General features: G+C 33.8%; 2 protein-coding genes across 2 annotated transcripts; both read right to left on the bottom strand.

Annotated features, from left to right (window-relative positions):
• Positions 1–475: 475 nt before the first annotated feature.
• On the bottom strand, positions 476–6,844 carry LOC147552426 (kinetochore protein NUF2 homolog). The gene is made up of 11 exons (XM_086672485.1): positions 6,504–6,844; positions 6,168–6,386; positions 5,121–5,211; positions 4,855–5,034; positions 4,339–4,428; positions 3,144–3,251; positions 2,097–2,150; positions 1,737–1,851; positions 1,497–1,654; positions 1,310–1,405; positions 476–875 (listed from the first exon to the last, which is right to left on the bottom strand). The coding sequence occupies exons 1-11, from the start codon at positions 6,665–6,667 to the stop codon at positions 816–818; spliced, it is 1,335 nt and encodes a 444-aa protein (XP_086528611.1). The 5' UTR covers positions 6,668–6,844; the 3' UTR covers positions 476–815.
• A 1,817-nt stretch (positions 6,845–8,661) lies between these two features.
• LOC147552425 (kinetochore protein NUF2 homolog) lies at positions 8,662–16,462 on the bottom strand. The gene is made up of 11 exons (XM_086672484.1): positions 16,222–16,462; positions 15,903–16,121; positions 14,878–14,968; positions 14,616–14,795; positions 13,712–13,801; positions 11,199–11,306; positions 10,269–10,322; positions 9,939–10,053; positions 9,696–9,853; positions 9,511–9,606; positions 8,662–9,071 (listed from the first exon to the last, which is right to left on the bottom strand). Exons 1-11 carry the CDS (start codon positions 16,383–16,385, stop codon positions 8,979–8,981), a joined length of 1,368 nt encoding a protein of 455 aa, XP_086528610.1. The 5' UTR covers positions 16,386–16,462; the 3' UTR covers positions 8,662–8,978.
• Between the last annotated feature and the right edge of the window lie 2,892 nt (positions 16,463–19,354).

Raw genomic sequence — 19,354 nt, 5'->3', positions numbered from 1 at the left:
AAGTCCCTTATAAACTCTCATTTTCTTTTGCCTCACCCTCTGCCTCCTCTTTGAGCACTGTCAATTGTAAAAAGAGAGAAAAATGAGTTTCACCCAGATTATTTTTGGAACACAGAGATACAATATGACCTAAAAAATAATAGGCAAATTATTTCAAACGTGAGTTACAAAATATAATTGTAATGAGGTCTTAATTATTTTGCAAATACAAATATAGTTTACAAACTTGTTGCAAATCGAATTTGCAAGATTTACAAAGTCCAGCTCGATCACAAACCAAATTTGCAAGCCCTGTTTGTGAAAAAATATTAAAATAAATATTTTTTTTTATATCTCTCAAGAAAAATATATTAAAAGTGAATATTATTAGAAAGATAATGAAAAATTCTTCCTAAATATGTAAGTTGTGAAGGTCAACATCAAATAAAAAATTGATATATCTACCTGAATGTAGACTGATAGTAAAAAGTCAATCGAATAACGATTTGACATAAGTTAAGAGGCCCAAATGCCTGATTATAGATTTCAGGCCCATTAGGTTCAACAGATTCAGAAAAAAAAAAATTCAACCTTAGTTCGTTTACAGTTTACATTCTCTACAAAATCCTAAACTAGTAACGACAACGAACTTGAACGGTGGTGTATTACTTCACAAACATCATTCTTCACATTCGGGCTGAACGGATGGAAAATAAAAATACAAAAAGGAAAAATCAATCACTGCTAAATAATCTTCTAGCTGTACCATATATAGTGAATCCTTGCGAAAACTATTGGCGTGAAATACAGAATACAGGGTTGGAACACATCCTTTATCATACCCCCTCTTCTAGTCTTTGTACGCAAGTTCCAACAGAGTGTGAATAGTTGTGAAACTACAACCACAAAAAATATCAACTTCATCTAATACTCATCCTTTATCAACAGTTCCAGGATAAAATGAATAAAAATATGGATTTCTGTATAATATGATAAACCACTTTTACAAATTGCACGCGTTAAACTTTCCTAAGAAGATGCACATGACTTCTCTTTTGGTCGGAAGGTAATGTAGTCAGAAGAAAAGGGTTTTTATTTGGAGAAGTACCCAAGTCACTAGTCAGATTGACGAATTACGTCATTGAATGATTGAATCAATGTTCTAAATGACCACAAGGATGTTCATGTATTTGCAAAATGCCACTCATCAGATCATCAATTTTATATAACGTTGTTTTGTGATTGGTTCGAGTACATTAGTGAAACTAATAAACATCTGAGTATATAAGAAAACAAAGATGGAGAAATATCAGTGCGTTTGAAAACAAACCTCATTGACGATCTCTTCACATTTTAGACTCAGTTGTTGCTCCACAGCTGCTTGAGATTCTCTTACTGAATTAATTCTCATATTTATATTATCCGCCTGAAACATCAGGAGTGAATTAGGCTTACAACCTTTAAATCCGAAAACAATTTTGGATTTGGTATTAAAATCAGCGAGAAATTTTGTGTACCTCTGCAACTATAGCTTCCACCTTCTTCTCAAATGCTACTAGATCGTGCTTCTTTGATTCCACTTCTAAATTGACATGATCCATTGCGGTTGTTACTTCCTTATGCTTCATATCTCTCTCTTTCTCATAAGCTTTAATTGACTCGTGTACTTGTTCCACTAAATGGACGAAGCATATTAATTTACTATGCAGTATTAAATATTGGAGAAAACAAATTATATCAACTTCAGCATAAATCACCTTTTCCTTGCCGTTCGACTAATTTTGCTTCGAGAGACATGTCTAATACTCCCTCATCGCTTAGCTTAGACTTCAGAACCTTAACATCTTTATCAACTGTTTTTGCGGAGTTAGCCTGAAGAAAAATCAGAGTTGTCAATTTCCTTAAAGCGATGCTTGTGTTTTGGGAACTTTGCATATCTCAAAAAAGCTCTTGCCATGAGAGAGAAATACATTTTCGAATTGAGAAGAAAATAAATTAAGTTTTGGAGTTTTCTGTTAATTTAAAATGAAGTCCCAAATTCTAAACCAATCCGTAGTATCAAACGTTGTGCCACTTAAGTAATGTGGTAAAGGTAAACAAAAAGGTATGAAGAAAACCTGTTCCTGTATTGATTGCATTTGGGCGAAGTGCTTGGACATTTTCTTCAGCGCCTGAAAAGAATCAAGTCAAACTATTAGTTCAATATGTTGCTTTAATCCGAACAATCTAAATTAGATTATGATCAGCGGTCTTTGCGTTATCATTTTAAGGCTTCTCCTTCAATCCAAAAAGATGGTGGAATCTAGACTTGGGTTGCCAAACAAGAAATTGCTAATACTTCGTAGGCGCAAGTGAAAAACTCTACCATAGGAGCCACGACCAAGTCAAGAATAAAAACACTAATTTTTTCAACTAGAATCATGTGCAGCAGATTTATGAGCATGTCAATCAAGCCTCTACCACTTATTTCAAGAATATGCATTTGTACTGCTTTTTCTTCATATAGAAGGGAATAAGGGACTCTATCATGTTTAAAATGGTGAACTTTCAGATTGACATTCCGTAGTTTTCATTCTATATCTAACTGCACTCCAGAGTCCAGACTTCGAGAGACTCATATGTAGACTTTACATACTTCAGAATTGCAGTTTACAACTTTCTGCAGTTTACAACTTTGTTTTAGAAAACTTTCTCTAACTGTTCTTATCTATGCCATTAAGAGTGTGCAGAATCTGGATTGTGGACATGCAACTAGAACTTTCTGCCGTTCAAGGCAGCAAAAGGTCAATGTAGTCTACACATTTCCAAGTAAGCCATATTTCTGGACCAGGGGGCGAGACCGTGAGAGAACCATTTTCTGAGCAAGACAATCATGAGTGGTCTTTACTTGGGAAATCTTAGTCATGCAATATAACCTCTCAGTTTTCCTATTCATCGAGCAAAAGAAATACCACACATTTTTCTTTTTTGAAAGTATATATCAAACATATGTTGAACATAGCTGTTCCAACTTTTAAATGTGCAGAAGGATTAGTTCAGACACTTTATATTAGTTACCAATGAAATGACTGATAACATATATTAAAAAATTGAAGTACTTCATTAGCTTGAATGAACGTGCACAGACTCCATGTAGTAAGGAAAACTAGTGATAGTTGTATTACCTTGGAATAAACCTCCAGAATGGCACTCTTCTCCTGAAATGCTTGCATTGCTGATCTGTCGGAATTCTTCACTTCATCCCTCACTAATTTTTTCTCCTCTAGAGTTCCCTTTAAAATACAAAGCAGGATGCATTAGTGGAGGGTTCAAAATGAGGCTAGATCGGTGAAATATATGTGGCACAATGTTTTAAAAAGAAGTTGAGGCACGTTGAAGCATACACCTTTCTGACTGAGAAATTGACGCCCCTTTACTACGTGTCCTTGAAGCTTAAGCCTCTTCCAAACAGGGTTTTTGCCATCAGAATGATAAGCTTTTTGGTATAGAAAAAATTTGCCTAAGACAATCCCCATGGTCAATTTAATATTTCTAACAAGGGCATGTTATGTGAAAAATCAGAATCGAGAAGAAATAGGGACAAGAAGAAGAGATTTTCTGCATAATTTGCTCTCCTCTTCTCGTTGTTCAATAACACTATTTCTAAATTACATCAAGCGTAGTTATAATAACTTACAAACATGCCTACTAACTTAATGCACTCACTAACATAATGTAACTAACTTAAACATGCATCCTAACAAATAACTTCATGCATCGGTGACCTTTTTACGTATTTTTCATCACAGTAGAAGCACAAGCCTTTCTTTCGACGTTCACGTGCTTCTTGACTGGTAATTCTTTCGAAGGTAGGTGAAATTGGAGATGTGGTAGCATAAACAGATCTGATGTGGAGGACAGGTGATGAACCAAGGATGCTTGTTGGTTTTGGTGGAGGTGGTGGCGACGAGATTCGAGATAAAGGAGTTGATTTTATATGTGCAGGGGAGAAGGTGATTTTAGGAAGAAGCTTATAAGAAAAGCAAGAACCTATTAATTGCAAAATTACAACAATATAAAACCTATCAATTGGAAGTAAAAACCACTATATTTAATAGTTCATGTCATACATTTACTATTTACTATAAAGACTTTACTACCAATCTGGAAGCTCTCATTACAACTTTGTAGTGTTAGTCTTAGTAGGCGTTCCTTATTTATTTAAGCTTTTGTTGAGTTGTCTTTGTAAATCCTATTCTTCGTTTCAATATAATTTGCTTTCGTAAAACAAAATGGTTGGAGCATTATCAAATTGGAGATTAATCACGATATATCAGATAAGTCTTGCAAGAAGGAAAAAATAATATGATGATACAATACCTGTAGCTTATCTGGCGACTGAACAATTTTAGACCGTAACTTTGCATTTTCTTGTGCACTCTGAACTAATTGAAACTCTGCACTAGAAATCTGTGATTAAAAGGTACATTTAGTAACTACAGAAACTAGAAGTTTAGAACAATGAAGTATGAAAGATATCACGAAGGATATATATTGCATTAATTTGGCCTTGTAAAAATTCGACCAAAATAACTTTTTGCCATACAAAACACCAAACTGTTGGTATATAGAAAAAAATGTGCTGTGAGAGAGCACATAAAAAATGTCTTGCTTTTTTATTTTACCACTTATAACATGGCAAAAAACCTAGCTGATTTGTTATATAGATTTAAAGTAGAGTTATTTTGGTGTTTGCGCTACAATATCATTACAATAAATTACTTTAGCAATATTTTCATTTCTAGTAGAAAGCATTTAGCATGTTAACTTTTGCAATCGGAATATAGGGAGGTACTTCTGATGTTAATATATAATAAGAAGGATTGAGGAGCACACCTTCTCATCAATTGCAATTGCCTTCTCCCTCAATGACATAAGGGAAGCTTTTAACGACATTTGGTGTTTGTTGAGACCATGAATAGTCTGTCGTAATTCCTTAATTTTACCATCTATTTCTTGAATAAAGGGCTGCTCCCTGTCTCTTGCTTCTTTTAGGTTAGATATTTCCATATTCAACTGTCACACCAACATAACTATCGTCAGTAAAAACATTTGAATCAGGTAAAGCTTTCCTGCTACACAAATATTTACACTAGTTATACCTCTGAAATCCTTGATTCTAACTCTGCACGCCTCCCTTCGTGGTCATTCACTTCATCAACATAAGGTTGTAGCAACTCTAATTTAGTATCCCTGATTATTAAGAAAGTGTATTAGGACAAATCCTGAAGTATAAGCATATAGAGATATTATTATATAAAGACAAAAAGACCCTTCAGATATAATCTCGGAAAATCTTCAAGATAATAGTAGTGTATCTACCACTTCTATTTGGTACCTCTAACCTTCTAATCTTAAAGAGTAACATCATGCTAAGTCAACAAGCTATATCTAACACGAAAGCAAACATATAGGCATAATAGCATGTTAGTATGTCAAGAGTGTCTCCAGTTTTTCATTTCTTTCTTTTAAACAAGTAGAATGTCTATATATAAATCACATTTTGATAGAGAATTGCTAACAGGGACGGAACCACATATGAAAGTATATACACCTAAGACAGTTTTTAAACAAATAGAGTCATACAACAAAAGGTCTCCGAATTTCATTAGTACCACATAAATTGTATACGAGTATGTGCCTCTGACACTTTTGCTGTCTTAACTTCATTCATTCAACATTTATCAACACAATTCACATTCATCAAAAGACTAACTTTGAAATTCAAAAAGTGCTTGTCATTTCTCAAAATGCCAAAAGTCCTTAGGATGTAGAGAATTTATGAAGCCCTTCCAAGTTATAGCATGTAACAAGCCCTACATTCATGGTTGAGAAACGAAGGTCAAAAAGACGAGGTACAAAATTCTGAAACATAATAAAGGACCAAATTTTGGCATGTCCTTTGAGACCTGACGTTTTAAGTGAAAATTATTTCAAATGCTCATAGCTCATGAATCCGGAATCAGACTCCAATTTAACATTAGAACATTAGAACATTCTCCAGACCTAATTTACAGAGAAAACAGTTCGTCGTATCCTAGTTTCGAAACTAATTATTTCATTGCACACCGATTGATAACTGACCTAAGTAACTCTAAAATTAAGAACAAGCAAGAAAACCTAATTTGATTAGAAATAGTTATGCCCACCTATGAAGGCAGAAATTGAGAATGGCACTAAAGAAAACCGGAGTCCGACTAGTATCAGGCTTTATAAGATCTTTCAGAGTAAAACCAATTGGACAACCGACACAAGCCACTACTTCCTTAATCTTTTTGCACAAATTCATAATCCTAACCGCATCAACATGAAGATCAGGGTTCTCAAGTAACCCTAAAGCAGTGAAATCAGCTTGATCGTGATCTTCCCTACAAAAAACAATGAAATGATCATCAGTAAACCCTAACTAAATCAAAAGACTTAGAAGAAACAAGAAAGAACAAAACAAGTAAAGAGGTAGGGTTAGGATGAGGTAAGTAATTAACTGGAGAGGATCGAGACATATTAAAATGTTGGTGTAAACAGCAAAGAGGAAATCAGAATTTGGATTGATGAGATCTTCTTCTCTGATGTTTGCGATTTCAGCTTCCTTGAGAATTGAAACGATATCTTTACTAGGTAGTACTGGGAAGGAGAAGGTCGACGTCATCTTCTTCTTCTTCTTACTTTTTTCTTCCACAGACTCCCGCGTAGAACAATCCCCCTTCTGTTTATTTGAATTCTTACACTAGAACTAATGTTGGTTTCTTGAGCTTATTACCCCTCCGGCCCTCAGTCACTACTCAGTACTCACTAATAAGTAATTGAGTTTAGCCCCCTTAGTGATGGGTAATGGAGCTCACCCCCACCCTTTTTTTTTTCGAGAATTCGACTAGGATCTACGTTAGTCGTTACAAGTCTCGCCATCGAGACTCGATCTCACGACCTCACGGACTTAAGAGAGGTGTACAACCACTGTACCAAAGGCTTGTGGACATGGAGCTTACCCCCCTTAGACTTACTATTATTGACAAAAATACAAGGCTGTGTTTGGTGTACATGAAATAATTGTGACTACCAAGAACAATTATTTTTCATTATGATTCCTAGTAGAGCTTCCACCTTACTTTATTGTTTGATTTGGTCGGAAATATGATTAGTAAAGATTGATTTTGTTTATATATTATCTAATTTATGATTTCGTTATCACAGGCTAAACATGTCCTTTATAATTTTGATAAAATTCTAAATTCAAGGGGTTAAGCTCAATTACTAATTACTGAAGAGGTAAACTCAATTACCAATTAGTTTTGAAGGGATCAAAAACTCATTAATGTTTGACCGAACAACACAATTGATGTCGTTAGATCGTTACAGACCAAAGATTGCGGATGGCGACCTTAATAAAAAAAACATTTCTTCTTCCTCCTTCATTTTTCTTCTTCTTCTTCTCTCTTTACTCTCTTTATAACTCCAGCGAAGGGAATCCCTCTCGTCGAAGGTTTGAGAACCAGACTTTCTTCTGGATTTGGATCGTCGACAAAGATCACCGATCGACAAAAAATTGTCGGAAGACGAAAAGAAAACGAGGTGGGTGATAAACAATCTCAAATTTGGAAATTGCCTTAAACCATACTTGACCAACTTCTTTTAACCAAGTTATAGGTGAAAAATACATTGTCTATAACAAGTTTGGACATTGTCTTTAACATTTGAACATTGTCTATAAAATTGTTGTCTAGATAAGACATTTGATTGTCCATATATTGTTCACCAAAATATATCATAAAAATACGCCTAATTGTTACTCATATTTGAAATAATATGTTCGATTATATTTTAAGTTATTTTAGTTATTTTGTTATCTTTTTGTTCCAAAAGTAACCTTAACCTTGGTGTGTTTCTATTACTGAGTTTCATCTTCACTTGTTCATAACTCCATCTCTAATTCTGAATTTTTGATACCTTTCTTTTGTAAATCTCCATAAGTTATGGTCAATGATTCCTAAAGATGTTTAGGAAAAAAGTACTCCTAAAAGTGTTCATCTTATTCATGTGACTGCCTAATCTTTTTTTGGTGTCGTCTTGACGTCACTTGGTTTGGTTATTTCAAAGTTTTTAGTGACTAATCTTGGGCTTTAATTGGTTGTATGAAACAAACGATTCCGATTTCGAATTTCCAACCGCTTTATGAAGACAAAGGATCAGTTCAAACTTTTTATATCTTCGTTTTCTATGGGTTCAATTTTTCTATTCAACTTTGATTAATTTAGATGTTTGCTCAAAATATTCGGCTTGATCTTGTTTGTTAGTGTAGAATCGGATTTTTTTTGTTTACTCAATTTTTCATGCTGATTTTATGTGCTCCTATTTATCTTGTTTATAGATATAGTTTTAGAAAGAGATGGAGATTGAAGTTTTAATTATTTTTCATTTGTAAGTTCACAAGATTTGCAAACTGAGTTTGCAACATTTACAAAATCCAGTTTGCAATGGATAACCAAATCTGCACCGAGCATCTTTTGCAAAAATTAGTAAAAGTGAATTTTGTTATAATGATGAGGAACATATTTTTTATTTTGGGCCCGTACGTGGAATTTGAGTCAAAGGTCCAAATTCCTGATTCAACATAATTCCAGGTTATCACATTAAAAAAAAACATAATTCCAGGTCCATTAGATTCATTTGCATTTTCTCTACCACATCCTAAACTTAGCAATAAAAAAAAAATATCACATACTAAACTAATAATGATATCAGACTTGTACGATGATGCATTAATTTACAAAAATCATTCTCCACATTGGGGATGAATGAATGAAAAATAAAAATAAATAAAGAACAATCAAACACTACTAAATTATCCTATCCTATAGGCTATAGCTGTACAATATATATTGAATCCTCCTGAAAACGATTGGCACGAACGTATGTACTTTTTAGCTCCTTCCGAAAGTCTGGGGTGTGGAACACAACCTTTATCATACCCCCTCTTCTAGTCTTCTTTTTTTTGTAGCAATCCCCTCTTCTAGTCTTTGTGTGCAAGTTCCAACAGAGTGTGAATAGTTGTGAAACTACAACCACAAAAAAAAAAAAAAAATCAACGTCGTATACAACACTACCAGGATAATAAACCAAAGGAGACAGGATGAAAATACGGATTTCTGTATAATGTGGTAGAAGACTTTTTAAAAATTACCCACGTTAAACTTTTCCAAAAACGTGTACTCCCTTCTCTTCTGGTCGGAAGGAAATATAGTCAGAAGAAAAGGGTTTCTATTTGGAAAAGTACCTAGGTCGCTGGTCAGATTGACGAAGTACGTCATGGAATCAATGTTCTAAATGATCACAAGGATGTTCTAGATTTGCAAAATGCCACTCATCAGATCATCAATCTTATATAACGTTGTTTTGTGACTGGTTCAAGTAAAATAGCGAAACTAATATAACAAATGACTATCGAACAAGAAAAATGGAGATGGAGAAATATCAGTAATGAGTTTCAAAACGAACCTCCTTCATGATCTCTTCAGATTTTAGACTCAGTTGTTGCTCTAAAGCTGCTTGAGATTCTCTTGCTGAATTAATTCTCATATTTATATTATCCGCCTGAAACATCAGGAGTTAATTAGCCTCACAACCTTTAAATCCAAACACAATTTTGGATTTAGTATTAAAATCAGCGAGAAATTGTGTACCTCTGCAACTATAGCTTCCACCTTCTTCTCAAATGCTACTAGATTGTGCTTCTTTGATTCCACTTCCAACTTGACATGATCCATTGCTGTATTTACTTCCTTACGCTTCATATCTCTCTCTTTGTCATAAGCTTTAATTGACTCGTGAACTTGTTCCACTAAATGGATAAAGCATATAATTTACTTTTAGTGCAGTATTAAATATCGGAGAAAACAAATTATATCAATTTCAGCATAAATCACCTTTTCCTTGCCGTTCGACTAATTTTGCTTCAAGAGACATGTCTAGTACTCCCTCATCGCTTAGCTTAGACTTCAGAACCTTAACATCTTTATCAACTGTTTTTGCGGAGTTAGCCTGAAGAAAAATCGGAGTTGTCAATATGTGTGTTTGGGAACTTTGCATATCTCAAAACATCTCTGGCCATGAAAAATAAATGAATTTTCGAATGGAGAAAGATTAAATTAAGTTTAGACTTTTTGATTAACTTAAAATGAAGTTCCATGTTCTAAACCAATCCTTCATATTAAACAGTGCCACTTAAGTGATGTAGTAAAGGTAAAAAAGCAAACCTGTTCCTGTATTGCTTGCATTTGGGCGAAGTGCTTGGACATTTTCTTCAGCGCCTGCGAAAGAATCAAGTCAACTATTTCTTCAATATAATGCTTTAATCTGAGCAATCTAAATTAGACTATGAATCAGCGTTTTTGCATTATCGATTTAAGCTTCTCTTTCAATCAAAAAAGATGGTGGAACCTAGACTCGAGTTGCCAAAGAAGAAATGGCTACTACTTCGTAGGCATCAGTGAAAAACTCTACCATAAGAACCACGACCATATCAAGAATAAAAACAAATTCTTTTTTCAACTAGAATCATGTGCACCAGATTTATGAGCATGACAATCAAGCCTCTACCACTCATGTATCAAGAATATGCATTTGTACTATTTTTCTTTATAAACAAGGTAATAAGGGACTGTATCATGTTTAAAATGGTGAACTTTGAGATTGACATTTCGTAGTTTTCAATCTAAATCTAACTAAATTCCAGACTCATATGTAGACTTTACATACTTCAGAACTGCTTTTTACAACTTTATGCTTATTGACCATAGAGAATTCCAAAGCTTCTCAAAAACATTGTTTTAGAAAACTTTCTCTAACTGTTTTCATCTATTCCAAGAGTGTGCAGAATCTGAATGTGGATCCATGCAACTAGAACTCTGGCGTTCAAGGCAGCACAAGGTCAATTTAGTCTACAAATTTCCAAATAAACCATATTTTTGGACCAGGGGGGTGAGAGTACCATTTTCTTAGCGAGACAATGATGCGTGATCTTTACTTAGGAAGTCTTAGTCATGCAATATAACCTCTCAGTTTCTGCTCATTGATGAGAGATGTTCCAACTTTTAAATTTGCAGAAGGATTAGTTCAGACACTTCATATTAGTTACCAATGAAATGACTTATTACATATTTTAATAAGTTGAAGTACTTCATTACCTTTGAATATATCTCCAGAATTGCAGTCTTCTCATGGAATGCTTGCGTTGCTGATCTGTCGGAGTTCTTCACTTCATCCCTCACTAATTTTTTCTCCTCTAGGGTCCCCTTTAAAATACGAAGCAGGGTGCATTAGTGGAGGATTTAAAATGAGGCTAGATCAGTTAAATACATGTTGCACAAAGTTTTAAAAGGAAGTTAAGGCACGTTGAAGCAAACACCTTTTCGACAAAGAAGGCGCCCACTTACCATGACAATGTGTGCCTTGAGGCGTAAGCCTCTTACAAACAGGGGTTTTCTCATTAGAGAAATAAACTTTTTGGATTAGAGAATAATTGACTAAGAGGATCCTCATGGTGAACTTAATCTTTCTAACAAGGGTCACAGTCACAAGCATTACCGCCATGCAGTTTTCTCTTTGGAAACTGCGAGTGAGATTGCCTTTTTCATTAAAACTCAAGCTTATACCTAGTCCAACGGTGGAATTCATAGTTTGGTCGTAAATTCAGAGATATGGACACACACTCGCTCGGGGAAAGGGCAAACGTTGCGGGTGCGGAATGGTACACTGTACAGTGGTACCCGACTTGCGTCCCAGCAGGATTCAAGCTTGGCAGATGGCTGATCATGACAGATACATTCAATGAAATTCTCCAAAAAAAAAAATCTGAAATCTAAAGGAATCAAAACTCCCACTGTAGACCGCTCTAACTTCTCTGAACTTACCACTTTCTTACTTAACCTATTTTAGCATTTGGGTCTCTTTTTCAGACTTGTTTTGAAATCTGAAATATGTGGGCTCTTTTTCAGCCCATTCAGACCACAACCTAATTCAGCCACATTTTCAGATTTTCTTAAATTAAAAAACAAACTTCTGTGTTTCAATTCAGATTTCAGATCTGAAAAAAACAAAAAACAAACAGCACCTTAGTCAACCATTTTGGGAGACTTCCAACCTGCTGATTTCTTCCAACCTTGGACCCTCAAGCCTTCAACAGGTAGACAACTCATCCTTATCTAGCCTCTGAAGTCTCATACGCGTCAATGGACGATCTATCCATGACCTCAACCTTAACCCTTTAACACTTATAAGCCCCAACCACTTTCAACTGTTAGCTCATTCCATTCTGCCCACACATACCCAACTATACCCATTTTCAAACCCCTTGAAGCATTTAGTCCAACCTTTTCAATCTCATATCTCATATTACTGTTCAGATACAATACTATAGTGTGGAGTCCGGGGTAAGAAGAATTATTCTGCCCCAACCTATGTTGTATTAACTATTAAGTGAGAGGCGAGGTGACAAGGCTGCGAACTCGCCACAGGTCGCCAATCAGATCAGCAGCCTCCCTTTTAATTTTCTTCCTACCCCAAATAATATAACATGTACTAGCTGTATGAATACCTATTCCTTGTATATTCTATCTATACAGCTTGGTTCATCACTTGCACTACCTAAAACTCCCCCCATTTAAGCAACGCAACAATACAGCATGCATCAAGAAGAAGAGTGGAAAGAAGAAAAAAAGCTTACTGCTGTCTGCTACAGTGACCAGTGAGTTACTACTAGAGAGAGAAACAAACTTCTGTTTGTTTCTTAAGCCTAGTTGATGTTGGGTTGGACTTGAATTTCAATTGGGCTCAATTTTTATACGTAAATTGTTGGTTTGGGAACCTCATTGATGTTAAATTGTGCTACGTAAGTCGGACTTGAGTTCTTCTTTAAAGGAAAAAATCATTTTGGGTACGCCCATCGTCTCAGATCACCTAGGACTTCCCCTAGTCGACCTGAGGCACTCACGTAGGCGAGGCATGGGGAAACAAGGGTAACTCGCAGCCAAGAGAGTCAAGCATACCAAGCCACACCCATGGATCTTTCCATCCAGTCCTCAGGTTCCGGCACATACACATCTCGGCTTACCATCTGGACATTGGGCATAGGAGCATCCATCTCGCATAAGCCTTGCTCACCCCGCGCCTTGCTCCTGTAGACGCACCTTTGACAACATAGGTCTCAACCCATCACCATCTGATATCTAAGGTTTCAGGAATACCATCCATTAGGGGCGGATGCAAGCGAGACTTAAACTGGTGGAAACCAATACCATCCCCACATATATGTGCTAGTGAGAAGGTGATTTTACGAAGAAGCTTATGAGAAAAGCAAGAACCTACTATTTACAAAATTCAACAATATAAAATCTACTAATTGGGAAGTAAGAAAACTAATATTTTTAATTTAAGAGTTGGCGTCATACATTTATTATAAAGACTTTACTACCAATCTGGAAGCTCTCATTACGACTTTGTAATGTTATTCTTAGTAGGCGTTTCTTGTTTATTTAGGCTTTTCGTGATTTGCCTTTGTAAATCCTATTCTTTGTTTCAATAAAATTTCCTTTTATCAAAAGAAGATGGTTGGAGCATTACCAAATGGGAGATTAATCACAATATATCAGCTAAGTCTTGCAAAAAGGGAAGAATAATATGATGACATCAAGAACAATACCTGTAGCTTATCTGGCGACTGAACAATCTTAGACCGTAACTTCACATTTTCTTGTGCACTCTGAACTAATTGAAACTCTGCACTAGAAATCTGCAATTAAAAGGTAAATACAATAAATACGGAAACTGGAAGTTTTGAACAAATTTGGGCCTACAAAATATTGGGCCTTTATTTTTTAGCATGCTCAACAACAAACTGTTGGTACATAGTTAAACAAATATTGAACCACAAGCACATAAGAAATATTATCTCATTTTTCAGCAAGTGTTCTTACAAAATCACTAAATTGTATCATTTAATGTGATTAAGGGCGGCTATAATTCCCGAGGGGTGGAGGTCCTCGTGGGACTCAACAGTGGACCTAGTTAGTGTTAAATTCACGATAATGTGATAATCAGAGAAATAAATTGAAATAGTGACAAGATAATTTAACGTTGTTCAGTCGAAGTTCTTCCCTTATAATTTGGACATACATCCACGGGAAAACCAATAATGGATATATTAATAGTCACCACAACCCTGGGTTTGATTCGCTATATTGGTCAAGACATAACAAAAAAAAAAAGTTTAAGACCCAACTCATATTTATAAAGTAAAATAGGCTTTCCTAGTTTTCTAATTAATCTAAGAAAGTAAAAAATATCTATCCGATTAATATTACATAACTACAAGACATATTCTAAATACATGAAACTCAATCTTTTGGATCTTCAAATATCTTGAAATATCTAAATTAAGACTTTTCAAATTGAAATTTGGATTTTTTTGTAATAAAAAGATTTCAACAAATGAAATTAGAAAATTTTTCAATGCTAATAGAAAGCATTTAACATGCAAACTTTTACAATCGGAACATTGGGAGGTATTTTTTATGCAAATATATAATAAGGATTAAGGACCACACCTTCTCATCAATTGCAATTGCCTTATCCCTCAATGATATAACGGAAGCTTTCAACGACATTTGGTGTTTGTTGAGACCATGAATCGTCTGCCGCAACTCCTTAATTTTACCATCTATTTCTTGAATAAAGGGTTGTTCCCTGTCTCTTGCTTCTTTTAGGTTAGATATTTCCATATTCAACTAGAACACCAACATAAGTATCTTTAATAAAACATTTAAACCAGGTAAAGTTTTCCGACAGAAACACTTACACTAGTTATACCTCTGAAATCCTTGAGTTTAACGCTGCACGCCTCACATCGTGGTCATTCAATTCAATAATAAATGGTTGTAGTAACGCAAGTTTATTTTCTCTGATTATTAAAAAAGTGTATTAGGACAAACCCTGAAGTATAAGCATATTTTTATATAAAAAAGAAAAGTAAAGACAAGAAGACCCTTAAGATATAATCTCGAAAAAGTTTCAAGACAATAGTAGTGCATCTACCACTTCTACTCTTGTACCTTTATCCTTTTAATCTTAGAGAGTTACATCTTAGCAACAAAGGTAACTTCTTTGAAGTTGCTTCATACATATTCTAACAAAATGATTAAACAGTTCACGTCAAAGCTAGTAAAAGGTGTTTTAATATGACTATTTTGCTAAGTCAACAAGCTATATCTAACACGAAAGCGAACATATAGGCATAATAGCATGTTAGTATATCAAGAGTGTCTATATTTTTTTCTTTTCTTTCTCTTAAACAAGAAGAGTGTCTCTAACATATCTCACATTTTGATAGAGGATTTGCTAACTAGGACAGAGCTACATATAAAAATTTATAAATAGTTTTTAAACTGTATAAGAGTATGTGCCTCTTACACTTATGCTCTGTCTTAAACTTCATGCATTCAACACTTACCATCTATATAACAAATCAGCTAGGTTTTTGGCCACGTCATAACTTCCAATTATGATTCTCATCCGTTAAGTACTCATCACGAGAATTTCACCACCGGATATCCTTCCACTAATTTAAACTTCTCAAAATCACCCCACACTCATGTAGTATCCAATTTTGAATTCAAATATTATTCTTTTCTCCTCTTTTTTTGTTCATTTTGTCTCCAATTTAACATTAGAAAGTTCACCAGACCTAATATACAGAGAAAACAGTTTGCCCGTATCCTAGTTTTGGAACTAATGATTTCATTGCAAACCAAATGTGAGCACTGACTGACCTAACTAACTTTAGAATTAAGAACAAGCAAGAAAACCCTAATTTGATAAGAAATAGTTATCCTCACCTATGAAGGCAGAAATTGAGAATGGCACTAAAAAAAACTGTAGTACGATTAGCATCAGGCCTTATAAGATCTTTCAGGGTAAAACCAATTGGACAACTGATAAGAGCAAAAACTTCCTTAATTTTTTTGCACAAATTCATTATCTTAACCGCATCAACATGAAGATCAGGGTTCTCGAGTAACCCTAAAGCAGTGAAATCAGCTTGATCATGATCTTCCCTACAAAAAAATAATGAAATGATCAGTAAACCCTAACTATATCAAAAGACTTAGAAGAAACAAGTAAAAAGCTAGGGTTTAGATGAGGCAAGTAATTAACTGGAGAAGATCGAGAAATATTAAAATGTTGGTGTAAATAGCAATGACGAAACCGGAATTGAGATTGACGAGATCTTCTTCTCTGACATTTGTGATTTGTGTTTCTTTAAGAATCGAAACGATTTCTTTACTATATAGTAATGGGAAGGAGAAGGTCGACGTCATCTTTTTCTTCTCCCGCGCAGAACAATCCGTTCTGTTATTTGTTTTTAGGGTATATACCGTGCCCTCTATCAACCAAATGTTACAAAATTTATTGTTAATTATATTTTTAGAGAGTAGTTATTATTTTCTTTTAAATTAGTTATAATTTTATTGAGAAAGAGAGAGAGATTTTAATTTCCTTTTTTATTTTATTGAAAGAGAGATTTTTATTAATTATTACTTTTTTGTTTCTTTTCTCTTAAATTAGTTATTATTTTATTGGGAGGCACTTAAATTAGTTATTTTAGTGTCTGTGTCCTAGCGCACGGAAACTTGTACCAATCAAATGTTACGAAATTTATTGTTATATTTTAGGTGGACAATATATGGACAACATATTTCTTCTTTGGACAAATATATTGGGTTGAAATATAACTAATTTTAAAGAGGACAATTTATTTCTTGTAAATTTCTTCCACATAATTCACAAATGCTTTCTCCACCCAACAACCATCTCCTTGATGGTATTTCTCTTGATGAATCAAGACTGCCCAACAACAGAAACCCTAATTATCTTATATATTTGTTCCTATAATTTGATGAATCAAAAATCTAATAAAACCTTAGTAAGAATAATAACTCATTCTTCATCCGTTCATCTTATTGTTTTGCTTCTTTTATAGTTTTCTGCTTAGTAAACCAGTGGAGGAACAAATCATGATATAATGTAGAGAGACAAACTACACTTCCACAAATTAATCTGTTTTTCTATCGTAAGCAAATATGTTTGATTTGATTTTCAAACCCCATATACCAAGTAAATAGGAAGAAGACATCCCAAAATATCTAAATTCTTATATCCCCACCAAGTTGTTTCACATAAACAGAGAGGAGAAGGAATAGGTAATCTAATAGACATGAATGATGTTCTACAAAGGGTTTTTGTTCCTCACTCTCATGGTGATGATGGCGGTAAACGCTAGGAAGTATAGAGAGAGAAAGAAATTTGGTTGTCCACTTAAATTAATATATTATATTTACACCCGCCAAAAGGTTTTGTCCACATAACAAATTTGGTGTCCACGTATTGACAACCATATTTTATTGAGAGATAGATTTTTATTAGTTATTATTTTTTTGTTTCTTTTCTCTTAAATTAGTTATTATTTTATTGAGAGAGAGAGAGAGATTTTAATTTCTTTTTTTAACCTTTGAATTTTATTTTGTTTCTTTTTTTTCTTAAATTAGTTATTTTATTTTTAAGAAGGAAAAGATTATTGTTTTTTAAATAGGTAACTGTATTTCTACGAAGGACTATATTTTAAATTTTGAGGACTTCTAGACAATATCCTTTATTAAAAAAGGATGTTTGTCCCAGTCATCGTTTTCCCTTCTGTTTTATATAATAGATTTTTTATCCTTGGGAACTCATTACATTTGGCATTGACACATCAAATATAATAAGTTCGATGATCGTCCCATCTTCAAACTCTAACAAGATCGGGCTTATAGCTCAACTAAACTATGACCTAAAGTCCAACTACATTATTTATACTCTAATAACCTCAATATTAAACTATAAGAACTCTAGAGTTTTCTGGAGTTTATGTCAACACATCAAAATCATTTTTTTTGAAAGACCTTGGAACCACTTGGGTTACCAACTGTTGACTCTCATTCCGTTATTTGAATTCTTACATTAGAATTAGGAAATATTGAATTAGTTATTCAGACATTAAACCCAGTTATTTAGCAGGATTATCCCCTAAAATGAAAATAAATATAGCGTTAACGTCGTTCTCAATTTTTCGTGAAATATCAGTTAAGTGGTTAACGTGCCAATCACGTACTTGACTTATAGCAAAAATATATTCAAATTTGAAACCCCTCTGTGAAGACGAAAGATCAGTTCGAACTTTTTATATCTTCGTTCTTTATGTGCTCGTTTTTTTCTATTTGATTTGATTACTTTAGATGTTGTTTGCCCAAATATTCGTGTTGATCTTGTTTGCTCATTTTGATCTTGTTTGTTGGTGTAGCATCAAATATTTTGCTTACTCCAATCGTCATGATCTTATATGCTCGTTTTTTTATCTTGTTTATACATAAATAGTTCTAAAAAGAGTAGGATTGAAGTCTTAACTATTTTTCACTTATAAGTTTACAAAATTTGCAACCGGCTTTGTAAGATTTACAAAATTCAGTTTGCAATCGAAAATCAAATTTGCACGATTTGCAAATTCAATGTGCAAAAATGAATAGATAGAACTGAGTATCTCTTGAAAAAAATTATTAAAAGTGAATTTCGTTATAATGACGATGAAGAATCCTATTTAAATATATAAATTTTCTTCAGGTCGACATCGAATGAAAAAGTTAGATAATATGAAGTTAAAAGAGAAAACTAAATACACTAATTAATAACACAAAATAATACTCTAGTCTTTATTTTTACTTTTGAGCTATCACATTTAGGTAGAGTTTGTTATTTGAATTTATTGAGGAAAGTTCCAAAATATGGACCTAATACACCATAAGTCTAATATAATAGGTCAAAAGTCCAAAAAATATACAACTTTTGATATCTACAAAACAAATCAATTTTGGATACACTATATTTGAAATTCACAAAACAAATTATTTTTGCATGACAACATTATCGAATTGCATTGACAAAACATAAATAACCCTATACAATTTACTAGGGTGAGCAAAAATAAAACCAGATCGTTGAGCCAAGTTAAGTCGAATCAGACCGATCAATTTTTAGACCGAATAGATTACTGTTCGACCTGAAAACCGAACAACTCAAACCGGTTTGGTTTGAATTTCTAGAAACCGACCAAGCAGAACCGACTTAACCGTAAAGGATTTATTCTAATAAGATATTATATACAAGGGTAATGAGGAAGAAATACTAAACTCCAGTACTAAGTTCCAAATTATCATCATCATCTTATGTTAATAATAATTTTAATTAAATTTAAAAG

Source organism: Eschscholzia californica, unplaced genomic scaffold, assembly GCF_041429995.1.
Source record: "Eschscholzia californica isolate CP2 unplaced genomic scaffold, dmEscCali1.0.p SCAF_3, whole genome shotgun sequence".
Lineage (NCBI taxonomy): Eukaryota > Viridiplantae > Streptophyta > Magnoliopsida > Ranunculales > Papaveraceae > Eschscholzia > Eschscholzia californica.
Note: the sequence above shows the minus strand (reverse complement) of the source record. Positions and strands in the feature narration are given on the sequence as shown.